Below are 12884 nucleotides of genomic sequence, written 5' to 3'. Positions count from 1 at the left end.
TATTCTTCTTCAACATGCTAATAATTTTATCTGTGATGCCATTTTTGATATTATCAGAGTTGATGTCAGGTTTATGTCTCTAGCTATTTTAGCTAGAAGAGCTTTATGGCTTAAAACTTGGAATGCTGATATGGCTTCTAAATCAACTCTATTTTCCATTTCTTTCCAGGGTAACAAATTATTTTGTTCTCAGTTGGATTCTATTATCTCAACTGTTACTGGTGGGAAAGGAACTTTTTTACCACAGGATAGAAAATCTAAGGGTAAAAACAGGGCTAATAATCGTTCCTTTCGTTTTAACAAAGAACAAAAGCCTGATCCTTCATCCTCAGGAGCAGTTTCAGTTTGGAAACCATCTCCAGTCTGGAATAAATCCAAGCCTTCTAGAAAGGCAAAGCCAGCTTCTAAGTCCACATGAAGGTGCGGCCCTCATTCCAGCTCAGCTGGTAGGGGGCAGGTTACGTTTTTTCAAAGAAATTTGGATCAATTCTGTTCACAATCTTTGGATTCAGAACATTGTTTCAGAAGGGTACAGAATTGGTTTCAAGATGAGACCTCCTGCAAAGAGATTTTTTCTTTCCCGTGTCCCAGTAAATCCAGTGAAAGCTCAAGCATTTCTGAATTGTGTTTCAGATCTAGAGTTGGCTGGAGTAATTATGTCAGTTCCAGTTCTGGAACAGGGGATGGGGTTTTATTCAAATCTCTTCATTGTACCAAAGAAGGAGAATTCCTTCAGACCAGTTCTGGATCTAAAAATATTGAATCATTATGTAAGGATACCAACGTTCAAAATGGTAACTGTAAGGACTATCTTGCCTTTTGTTCAGCAAGGGCATTATATGTCCACAATAGATTTACAGGATGCATATCTGCATATTCCGATTCATCCAGATCATTATCAGTTCCTGAGATTCTCTTTTCTGGACAAGCATTACCAGTTTGTGGCTCTGCCGTTTGGCCTAGCTACAGCTCCAAGAATTTTTACAAAGGTTCTCGGTGCCCTTCTGTCTGTAATCAGAGAACAGGGTATTGTGGTATTTCCTTATTTGGACGATATCTTGGTACTTGCTCAGTCTTTACATTTAGCAGAATCTCATACGAATCGACTTGTGTTGTTTCTTCAAGATCATGGTTGGAGGATCAATTCACCAAAAAGTTCATTAATTCCTCAGACAAGGGTAACCTTTCTGGGTTTCCAGATAGATTCAGTGTCCATGACTCTGTCTTTAACAGACAAAAGACGTCTAAAATTGATTTCAGCTTGTCGAAACCTTCAGTCACAATCATTCCCTTCGGTAGCCTTATGCATGGAAATTCTAGGTCTTATGACTGCTGCATCGGACGCGATCCCCTTTGCTCGTTTTCACATGCGACCTCTTCAGCTCTGTATGCTGAATCTATGGTGCAAGGATTACACAAAGATATCTCAATTAATATCTTTAAAACCGATTGTACGACACTCTCTAACGTGGTGGACAGATCACCATCGTTTAATTCAGGGGGCTTCTTTTGTGCTTCCGACCTGGACTGTAATTTCAACAGATGCAAGTCTCACAGGTTGGGGAGCTGTGTGGGGATCTCTGACGGCACAAGGAGTTTGGGAATCTCAGGAGGTGAGATTACCGATCAATATTTTGGAACTCCGTGCAATTTTCAGAGCTCTTCAGTCTTGGCCTCTTCTAAAGAGAGAATCGTTCATTTGTTTTCAGACAGACAATGTCACAACTGTGGCATACATCAATCATCAAGGAGGGACTCACAGTCCTCTGGCTATGAAAGAAGTATCTCGAATTTTGGTTTGGGCGGAATCCAGCTCCTGTCTAATCTCTGTGGTTCATATCCCAGGTATAGACAATTGGGAAGCGGATTATCTCAGTCGCCAAACGTTGCATCCGGGCGAATGGTCTCTTCACCCAGAGGTATTTCTTCAAATTGTTCAAATGTGGGAGCTTCCAGAGATAGATCTGATGGCGTCTCATCTAAACAAGAAACTTCCCAGGTATCTGTCCAGATCCCGGGATCCTCAGGCGGAAGCAGTGGATGCATTATTACTTCCTTGGAAGTATCATCCTGCCTATATCTTTCCGCCTCTAGTTCTTCTTCCAAGAGTAATCTCCAAGATTCTGAAGGAATGCTCGTTTGTTCTGCTGGTAGCTCCGGCATGGCCTCACAGGTTTTGGTATGCGGATCTTGTCCGGATGGCCTCTTGCCATCCGTGGACTCTTCCGCTACGACCAGACCTTCTGTCGCAAGGTCCTTTTTTCCATCAGGATCTCAAATCCTTAAATTTAAAGGTATGGAGATTGAACGCTTGATTCTTGGTCAAAGAGGTTTCTCTGACTCTGTGATTAATACTATGTTACAGGCTCGTAAATCTGTATCCAGAGAGATATATTATAGAGTCTGGAAGACTTATATTTCTTGGTGTCTTTCTCATCATTTTTCTTGGCATTCTTTTAGATTTCCGAGAATTTAACAGTTTCTTCAGGATGGTTTAGATAAAGGTTTATCCGCAAGTTCTTTGAAAGGACAAATCTCTGCTCTTTCTGTTCTTTTTCACAGAAAGATTGCTAATCTTCCTGATATTCATTGTTTTGTACAAGCTTTGGTTCGTATAAAACCTGTCATTAAGTCAATTTCTCCTCCTTGGAGTTTGAATTTGGTTCTGGGGGCTCTTCAAGCTCCTCCGTTTGAACCTATGCATTCTTTGGACATTAAATTACTTTCTTGGAAAGTTTTGTTCCTTTTGGCGATCTCTTCTGCCAGAAGAGTCTCTGAACTATCTGCTCTTTCTTGTGAGTCTCCTTTTCTGATTTTTCATCAGGATAAGGCGGTGTTGCGAACTTCTTTTGAATTTTTACCTAAAGTTGTGAATTCCAACAACATTGGTAGAGAAATTGTGGTTCCTTCATTATGTCCTAATCCTAAGAATTCTAAGGAGACATCGTTGCATTCTTTGGATGATGTTAGAGCTTTAAAATATTATGTTGAAGCTACTAAGTCTTTCCGAAAGACTTCTAGCTTATTTGTTATCTTTTCCGGTTCTAGAAAAGGCCAGAAAGCTTCTGCCATTTCTTTGGCATCTTGGTTGAAATCTTTAATTCATCTTGCCTATGTTGAGTCGGGTAAAACTCCGCCTCAACGGATTACAGCTCATTCTACTAGGTCAGTTTCTACTTCCTGGGCGTTTAGGAATGAGGCTTCGGTTGATCGGATTTGCAAAGCAGCAACTTGGTCCTCTTTGCATACTTTTACTAAATTCTACCATTTTGATGTATTTTCTTCTTCTGAAGCAGTTTTTGGTAGAAAAGTACTTCAGGCAGCGGTTTCAGTTTGAATCTTCTGCTTATGTTTTTCATTAAACTTTATTTTGGGTGTGGATTATTTTCAGCAGTAATTGGCTGTCTTTATTTTATCCCTCCCTCTCTAGTGACTCTTGCGTGGAAAGATCCACATCTTGGGTAATCATTATCCCATACGTCACTAGCTCATGGACTCTTGCTAATTACATGAAAGAAAACATAATTTATGTAAGAACTTACCTGATAAATTAATTTCTTTCATATTAGCAAGAGTCCATGAGGCCCGCCCTTTTTTGTGGTGGTTATGATTTTTTTGTATAAAGCACAATTATTCCAATTCCTTATTTTATATGCTTTCGCACTTTTTTCTTATCACCCCACTTCTTGGCTATTCGTTAAACTGAATTGTGGGTGTGGTGAGGGGTGTATTTATAGGCATTTTGAGGTTTGGGAAACTTTGCCCCTCCTGGTAGGAATGTATATCCCATACGTCACTAGCTCATGGACTCTTGCTAATATGAAAGAAATGAATTTATCAGGTAAGTTCTTACATAAATTATGTTATATATATATATATATATAGTATGCCCACTCTTATGGCAAAGTGTGTTTTTTTTCATGTAATTAGCAAGAGTCCATGAGCTAGTGACGTATGGGATATACATTCCTACCAGGAGGGGCAAAGTTTCCCAAACCTCAAAATGCCTATAAATACACCCCTCACCACACCCACAAATCAGTTTTACAAACTTTGCCTCCTATGGAGGTGGTGAAGTAAGTTTGTGCTAGATTCTACGTTGATATGCGCTCGCAGCAGGTTGGGGCCCGGTTTTCCTCTCAGCGTGCAGTGAATGTCAGAGGGATGTGAGGAGAGTATTGCCTATTTGAATTCAATGTTCTCCTTCTACGGGGTCTATTTCATAGGTTCTCTGTTATCGGTCGTAGAGATTCATCTCTTACCTCCCTTTTGAGATCGACGATATACTCTTATATATACCATTACCTCTACTGATTCTCGTTTCAGTACTGGTTTGGCTTTCTACTACGTGTAGATGAGTGTCCTGGGGTAAGTAAGTCTTATTTTCTGTGACACTCTAAGCTATGTTTGGGCACTTTTATATAAAGTTCTAAATATATGTATTCAAACATTTATTTGCCTTGACTCAGGATGTTCAACGTTCCTTATTTCAGACAGTCAGTTTCATATTTGGGATAATGCTGAATTTATCATTTTTTTCTTACCTTAAAATTGACTTTTTTTCCTGTGGGCTGTTAGGCTCGCGGGGGCTGAAAATGCTTCATTTTATTGCGTCATTTTTTGCGCGGACTTTTTTGGCGCAAAAATATTTTTCTATTTCCGGCGTCATACGTGTCGCCGGAAGTTGCGTCATTTTTTTGACGTTTTTGCGCCAAAAGTGTCGGTGTTCCGGATGTGGCGTCATTTTTGGCGCCAAAAGCATTTAGGCGCCAAATAATGTGGGCGTCTTTTTTGGCGCTAAAAAAATATGGGCGTCATTATTGTCTCCACATTATTTAAGTCTCATTATTTATTGTTTCTGGTTGCTAGAAGCTTGTTCACTGGCATTTTTTCCCATTCCTGAAACTGTCATTTAAGGAATTTGATCAATTTTGCTTTATATGTTGTTTTTTTCTATTACATATTGCAAGATGTCCCAGATTGACCCTGAGTCAGAAGATACTACTGGAAAATCACTGCCTGGTGCTGGATCTACCAAAGTTAAGTGTATCTGCTGTAAACTTGTGGTATCTGTTCCTCCAGCTGTTGTTTGTAATGAATGTCATGACAAGCTTGTTAATGCAGATAATATTTCCTTTAGTAATACTACATTACCTGTTGCTGTTCCATCAACATCTAATACTAGTGTTCCTGTTAACATAAGAGATTTTGTGTCTAAATCCATTAAGAAGGCTATGTCTGTTATTCCTCCTTCTAGTAAACGTAAAAGGTCTTTTAAAACTTCTCATTTTTCAGATGAATTTTTAAATGAACATCATCATTCTGATTCTGATAGTGGTTCCTCTGGTTCAGAGGATTCTGTCTCAGAGATTGATGCTGATAAATCTTCATATTTATTCAAAATGGAATTTATTCGTTCTTTACTTAAAGAGGTTTTAATTGCATTAGAAATAGAGGATTCTGGTCCTCTTGATACTAAATCTAAACGTTTAAATAAGGTTTTTAAATCTCCTGTAGTTATTCCAGAAGTTTTTCCTGTCCCTGATGCTATTTCTGAAGTAATCTCCAGGGAATGGAATAATTTGGGTAATTCATTTACTCCTTCTAAACGTTTTAAGCAATTATATCCTGTGCCATCTGACAGATTAGAGTTTTGGGACAAAATCCCTAAAGTTGATGGGGCTATCTCTACTCTTGCTAAACGTACTACTATTCCTACGGCAGGTAGTACTTCCTTTAAGGATCCTTTAGATAGGAAGATTGAATCCTTTCTAAGAAAAGCTTACTTATGTTCAGGTAATCTTCTTAGACCTGCTATATCTTTAGCGGATGTTGCTGCAGCTTCAACTTTTTGGTTAGAAGCTTTAGCGCAACAAGTAACAGATCATAATTCTCATAGCATTGTTAATCTTCTTCAACATGCTAATAACTTTATTTGTGATGCCATCTTTGATATCATTAGAGTTGATGTCAGGTATATGTCTCTAGCTATTTTAGCTAGAAGAGCTTTATGGCTTAAAACTTGGAATGCTGATATGTCTTCTAAGTCAACTTTGCTTTCCCTTTCTTTCCAGGGTAATAAATTATTTGGTTCTCAGTTGGATTCTATTATCTCAACTGTTACTGGAGGGAAAGGAACTTTTTTACCACAGGATAAAAAATCTAAAGGTAAATTTAGGTCTAATAATCGTTTTCGTTCCTTTCGTCACAATAAGGAACAAAAGCCTGATCCTTCATCCTCAGGAGCGGTATCAGTTTGGAAACCATCTCCAGTCTGGAATAAATCCAAGCCTTTTAGAAAACCAAAGCCAGCTCCCAAGTCCACATGAAGGTGCGGCCCTCATTCCAGCTCAGCTGGTAGGGGGCAGATTACGTTTTTTCAAAGAAATTTGCATCAATTCAATTCACAATCTTTGGATTCAGAACATTGTTTCAGAAGGGTACAGAATTGGCTTCAAAATAAGGCCTCCTGCAAAGAGATTTTTTCTTTCCCGTGTCCCAGTAAATCCAGCGAAGGCTCAAGCATTTCTGAAATGTGTTTCAGATCTAGAGTTGGCTGGAGTAATTATGCCAGTTCCAGTCCTGGAACAGGGACTGGGGTTTTATTCGAATCTCTTCATTGTACCAAAGAAGGAGAATTCCTTCAGACCAGTTCTGGATCTAAAAATATTGAATCGTTATGTAAGGATACCAACATTCAAAATGGTAACTATAAGGACTATCCTGCCTTTTGTTCAGCAAGGGCATTATATGTCCACAATAGATTTACAGGATGCATACCTGCATATTCCGATTCATCCAGATCACTATCAGTTTCTGAGATTCTCTTTCCTAGACAAGCATTACCAATTTGTGGCTCTGCCGTTTGGCCTAGCAACAGCTCCAAGGATTTTTACAAAAGTTCTCGGTGCCCTTCTGTCTGTAATCAGAGAACAGGGTATTGTGGTATTTCCTTATTTGGACGATATCTTGGTACTTGCTCAGTCTTCACATTTAGCAGAATCTCATACGAATCGACTCGTATTGTTTCTTCGAGATCATGGTTGGAGGATCAATTTGCCAAAAAGTTCATTGATTCCTCAGACAAGGGTAACCTTTTTAGGTTTCCAGATAGATTCAGTGTCCATGACTCTGTCTCTGACAGACAAGAGACGTCTAAAATTGGTTTCAGCTTGTCGAAACCTTCAGTCTCAATCATTCCCTTCGGTAGCCTTATGCATGGAAATTCTAGGTCTTATGACTGCTGCATCGGACGCGATCCCCTTTGCTCGTTTTCACATGCGACCTCTTCAGCTCTGTATGCTGAACCAGTGGTGCAGGGATTTCACAAAGATACATCAATTGATATCTTTAAAACCATTTGTACGACACTCTCTGACGTGGTGGACGGATCACCAACGTTTAGTTCAGGGGGCTTCTTTTGTTCTTCCAACCTGGACTGTGATTTCAACAGATGCAAGTCTGACAGGTTGGGGAGCAGTTTGGGGGTCTCTGACAGCACAAGGAGTTTGGGAATCTCAGGAGGTGAGATTACCAATCAATATTTTGGAACTCCGTGCAATTTTCAGAGCTCTTCAGTCATGGCCTCTTCTAAAGAGAGAATCGTTCATTTGTTTTCAGACAGACAATGTCACAACTGTGGCATATATCAATCATCAAGGAGGGACTCACAGTCCTCTGGCTATGAAAGAAGTATCTCGAATTCTGGTTTGGGCGGAATCCAGCTCCTGTCTAATTTCTGCGGTTCATATCCCAGGTATAGACAATTGGGAAGCGGATTATCTCAGCCGCCAAACGTTACATCCGGGCGAATGGTCTCTTCACCCAGAGGTATTTCTTCAGATTGTTCAAATGTGGGGACTTCCAGAAATAGATCTGATGGCTTCTCATCTAAACAAGAAACTTCCCAGGTATCTGTCCAGATCCAGGGATCCTCAAGCGGAAGCAGTGGATGCATTGTCACTTCCTTGGAAGTATCATCCTGCCTATATCTTTCCGCCTCTAGTTCTTCTTCCAAGAGTAATCTCCAAGATTCTGAAGGAATGCTTGTTTGTTCTGCTGGTGGCTCCAGCATGGCCTCACAGGTTTTGGTATGCGGATCTTGTCCGGATGGCCACTTGCCAACCGTGGACTCTTCCGTTTAAGACCAGACCTTCTGTCGCAAGGTCCTTTTTTCCATCAGGATCTCAAATCCTTAAATTTAAAGGTATGGAGATTGAACGCTTGATTCTTAGTCAAAGAGGTTTCTCTGACTCTGTGATTAATACTATGTTACAGGCTCGTAAATCTGTATCTAGGAAGATATATTATAGAGTCTGGAAGACTTACATTTCTTGGTGTCTTTCTCATCATTTTTCCTGGCATTCTTTTAGAATTCCGAGAATTTTACAGTTTCTTCAGGATGGTTTGGATAAAGGTTTGTCTGCAAGTTCCTTGAAAGGACAAATCTCTGCTCTTTCTGTTCTTTTTCACAGAAAGATTGCTAATCTTCCTGATATTCATTGTTTTGTACAAGCTTTGGTTCGTATAAAACCTGTCATTAAGTTAATTTCTCCTCCTTGGAGTTTGAATTTGGTTCTGGGGGCTCTTCAAGCTCCTCCATTTGAACCTATGCATTCATTGGACATTAAATTACTTTCTTGGAAAGTTTTGTTTCTTTTGGCCATCTCTTCTGCCAGAAGAGTTTCTGAATTATCTGCTCTTTCTTGTGAGTCTCCTTTTCTGATTTTTCATCAGGATAAGGCGGTATTGCGAACTTCTTTTCAATTCTTACCTAAGGTTGTGAATTCTAACAACATTAGTAGAGAAATTGTAGTTCCTTCATTATGTCCTAATCCTAAGAATTATAAGGAGAAATCATTGCATTCTTTGGATGTAGTTAGAGCTTTGAAATATTATGTTGAAGCTACTAAGAATTTTCAAAAGACTTCTAGTCTTTTTGTTATCTTTTCCGGTTCTAGGACAGGTCAGAAGGCCTCTGCCATTTCTTTGGCATCTTGGTTGAAATCTTTAATTCATCATGCTTATGTCGAGTCAGGTAAAACTCCGCCTCAAAGGATTACAGCTCATTCTACTAGGTCAGTTTCTACTTCCTGGGCTTTTAGGAATGAAGCTTCTGTTGATCAGATTTGCAAAGCAGCAACTTGGTGGTCTTTGCATACTTTTACTAAATTCTACCATTTTGATGTGTTTTCTTCTTCTGAAGCAGTTTTTGGTAGAAAAGTACTTCAGGCAGCTGTTTCAGTTTGATTCTTCTGCTTATAATTTCAGTTTTTTTCATTATAAGATTTAAACTTTATTTTGGGTGTGGATTATTTTCAGCAGAATTGGCTGTCTATTTTATCCCTCCCTCTCTAGTGACTCTTGCGTGGAAGATCCACATCTTGGGTAGTCATTCTCCCATACGTCACTAGCTCATGGACTCTTGCTAATTACATGAAAGAAAACATAATTTATGTAAGAACTTACCTGATAAATTCATTTCTTTCATATTAGCAAGAGTCCATGAGGCCCACCCTTTTTTGTGGTGGTTATGATTTTTTTGTATAAAGCACAATTATTCCAATTCCTTATTTTTTATGCTTTCGCACTTTTTTCTTATCACCCCACTTCTTGGCTATTCGTTAAACTGATTTGTGGGTGTGGTGAGGGGTGTATTTATAGGCATTTTGAGGTTTGGGAAACTTTGCCCCTCCTGGTAGGAATGTATATCCCATACGTCACTAGCTCATGGACTCTTGCTAATATGAAATAAATTAATTTATCAGGTAAGTTCTTCCATAAATTATGTTTTTTCCTATCATGATTGTTGATGAAAAACTGATAATCTACCTTAAAAGAGCAAAATATTAAAGAGACGTGAGGCCTGATATTCAAAACTTTGCCGGCAAGGAGAGAAATCACACAAAATCTTTGGGATTTTTTTTTAGACATTGTATTGTAATGTAGGAGTCTTTTTTCACATAAAGAACACTATATAGCAAAATAAACATTTCTCAAGATAAAAACAATGTAAATATTATTTTTTTGTTTTGCCTGATAAAAAGGTAGAGGCTGTTTAAATTTAACTGAACTAAAAGACCTGTATTGGTTAAGTATTTCCTGCTAATGTTTACAGTATTTGCTGTAAGATGCAAATGCTAGGGGTCAGTCAAAAAAGCATTTGCAGGAAGTACATTTCAACCAATGAGCATTAAACAGGAAGTATCTATCACGCAATAATCCTTAGCAGGAAGTAAAAAACTAGTACCGCTGTATTAGCCTTAATATACATTTAAACGGTCTTTTAACTCGCCTTTTTAGGGAAAAAATCACCATGTTTAAATGCTGCACATCTAAGAGTACATTTTAAAATGTATTTTATTGTTTTTCTTTTTTAAAAAACCCTGTACCTGAATAAAACAAATGTTTTCTTCTCAGACTTGCAGAGATGTTTTCCATCAGTATATCACAGGCAGTTATACTATTAACGGGACACTGAACCCAATTTTTTTCTTTCGTGATTCAGATAGAGCATGCAATTTTAAGCAACTTTCTAATTTACTCCTATTATCAATTTTTCTTCGTTCTCTTGCTATCTTTATTTGAAAAAGAAGGCATCTAGGCGTTTTTTTTTTTTGGTTTTTTTTTGGTTCAGTACTCTGGACAGCACTTTTTTATTGGTGGATGAATTTATCCACTAATCAGCAAGAACAACCCAGGTTGTTCACCAAAAACAGGCTGGCATCTTAACTTGCATTCTTGAATTTCAAATAAAGATACCAAGAGAATGAAGAAAATTTGATAATAGGAGTAAATTTGAAAGTTGCTTAAAATTGTGTGCTCTAAGTTAAGTTTAATGTATTGTGTTCATCGAATCTAAAGAAAAAAAACAACTTTTGTTTTACAGGTAGTTGGACTACACATGCAAGGTCTAGGGTGTGATGAAATGCTGCAAGGGTTCGCAGTGGCAATCAAAATGGGCGCTACAAAGAAAGACTTTGATAACACAGTTGCTATTCACCCCACCTCATCAGAGGAACTGGTCACACTCCGTTAGGCGCACTCGTCCCTTGAAGTGAATCCCATGACTACTGTACTAGTAAAGTCGACAGGAGCTGCTCCAAATTGCATTCCATACTACTCCTATTTTATACACCTGTCTACTTCCCGATGTGCCTTATTTTGTGCCATATATCCCTTTATGAAGGGAATTGTAGAGCTATAATTTAAGTTTGTAGATGAAAAACTTTTGTGAATAATCTTTAAAAATAAAAAAATTATGTTGATTTCAACGTGACTTGATGTGTATGTTCTTTATTCCTCCAGCCTCATTCCATATTTATGTTTTTTAACATTTGTTTTATGTTACAGTCGGAAAATCAAGTTGACAACTTAAGGAAATAAAGAACACACACCTAATTATATTTAAAAACTACTATTATAAAATATTTATTTTATATTTCTTTAAATGAAATCATCAAGGTCACATAACATGGTGAAGTTGGAACACAGTAATTGGAAGATCAGGAGACAGCTGTTAAAAAAACAAAATAATATAGTAAGTAGTAGCTAAAGGAACTTGGTAAAAATTAAACACAATGGGGGCGGAGCTAACCGTCGTGGTGAACAGACGCTTATGTGCAGAGCTCCAGGCTTCAGCCTACTACAAATTTAATAATGTTAGCTTTTTGTTCTGAAATTTCTCCATCCTATAGTGGGAACTGTTTGGGCACTTTATTTAGCCTAATAGCTGAGCCTGGCAATAATACGCTGCTTTAAGGAGCAGTTTGACTGTCTGGGAGTGCAACCGCCTAACAACCTGCTAGCTTACAACGTCTGCACCCACCTTCATCTGCCTGCAGACGCCACTCCGAAGGGTCGGGGATCCGCTCCGGAGTCACAGAGGACAAGCCAGGAGGAGGGTGTGAGCCTGGAGACACGGAGAGCTGGGTGCTGAGGTGACGCCATTGCCTAGGGATCCTGTGGCCTTGTTGTTCCAGAGCGGCCGCTACTTGCGGTCAGCTGCAGCTTGAGAGGTGGGTCGGATTCTGGAGGCCGCCTGGGCAGATAATCTGCAACAGTTCAGACACTGGAAGGACTCCCAGTGAATGCCACATTGGAAGAAGCAGTAGGAGTCGGCGAAATGCGGAGTGGCGAGAACGGCTGCCATCTTGACTCCGCAGCCTACACAGAAACTCACCAACTGCACAATCGGCTTGTGCCTGTCAAGAATAGGCGCCATAGACCCTCTCCATTAGGGCTCCAGAGTCTGCCCTGCTTATCTTTCCACAGCTGGAGCCATCTAGAGAACCGTGATCTTAAGAGTGTTGGTAACTCTGATTACTGGGTGAGACATACTTTTCCCTTACAGTACTGCACAGCACACATAGCGGTATAACATAGCTAATACCTCCCCTCTCATTCCATCAATCCACCTTCAAGACCCAAACCAGAGGCCAGCTTCTGTAACAAGCGGTGTTCACATTCACTGCTTTCATATCCTGGATTAGATCCACTCCATTAAAGCTAATTACACGCCTCAGGCGGCGCAGCTTTGGGAAACCTGAAACCAGTTTCTCCCCAACCTGGGGGCCTATATTTTACTGCCTTACATTAGGAGCTCACAAAAGCCTCCCACCTGTTTTTTTAATGGTTTCAAGAGGGAGCCAATTTATTGGAAGGCACACGAAGGTTCAAGTTGCGGGAGGACAGCCAAACTCTCTCACCAACCTGGTAGGAAGGTGTGGGCAGACGCCTACAATCAGCCTGGAACTTTTGGTGCTGCATAGAACGATGAAGGCAATCCTGAATCTGCACCCACGTGGAACGGAGTTGCCGGAGATGCTCCTCCAAAGCCGGAATACCCTGAGACATGAATGAATCGGGCAACAAGGATGGTTGAA

The 12884-nt window shown here is 39.5% G+C and overlaps 1 protein-coding gene across 1 annotated transcript in view; it reads left to right on the top strand.

Moving 5' to 3' along the window:
* Positions 1-11278, top strand: part of LOC128649810 (glutathione reductase) — a 79531-nt gene extending 68253 nt beyond the window's left edge. The window contains exon 13 of the mRNA XM_053703286.1: positions 10889-11278. Coding sequence (XP_053559261.1) covers positions 10889-11038 — 150 coding nt within the window. The 3' untranslated portion in view covers positions 11039-11278. The remainder of the gene's footprint in view (positions 1-10888) is intronic.
* Positions 11279-12884: the final 1606 nt, after the last annotated feature.

Source organism: Bombina bombina, chromosome 2 (assembly GCF_027579735.1).
Source record: "Bombina bombina isolate aBomBom1 chromosome 2, aBomBom1.pri, whole genome shotgun sequence".
NCBI lineage: Eukaryota > Metazoa > Chordata > Amphibia > Anura > Bombinatoridae > Bombina > Bombina bombina.
Note: the sequence above shows the minus strand (reverse complement) of the source record. Positions and strands in the feature narration are given on the sequence as shown.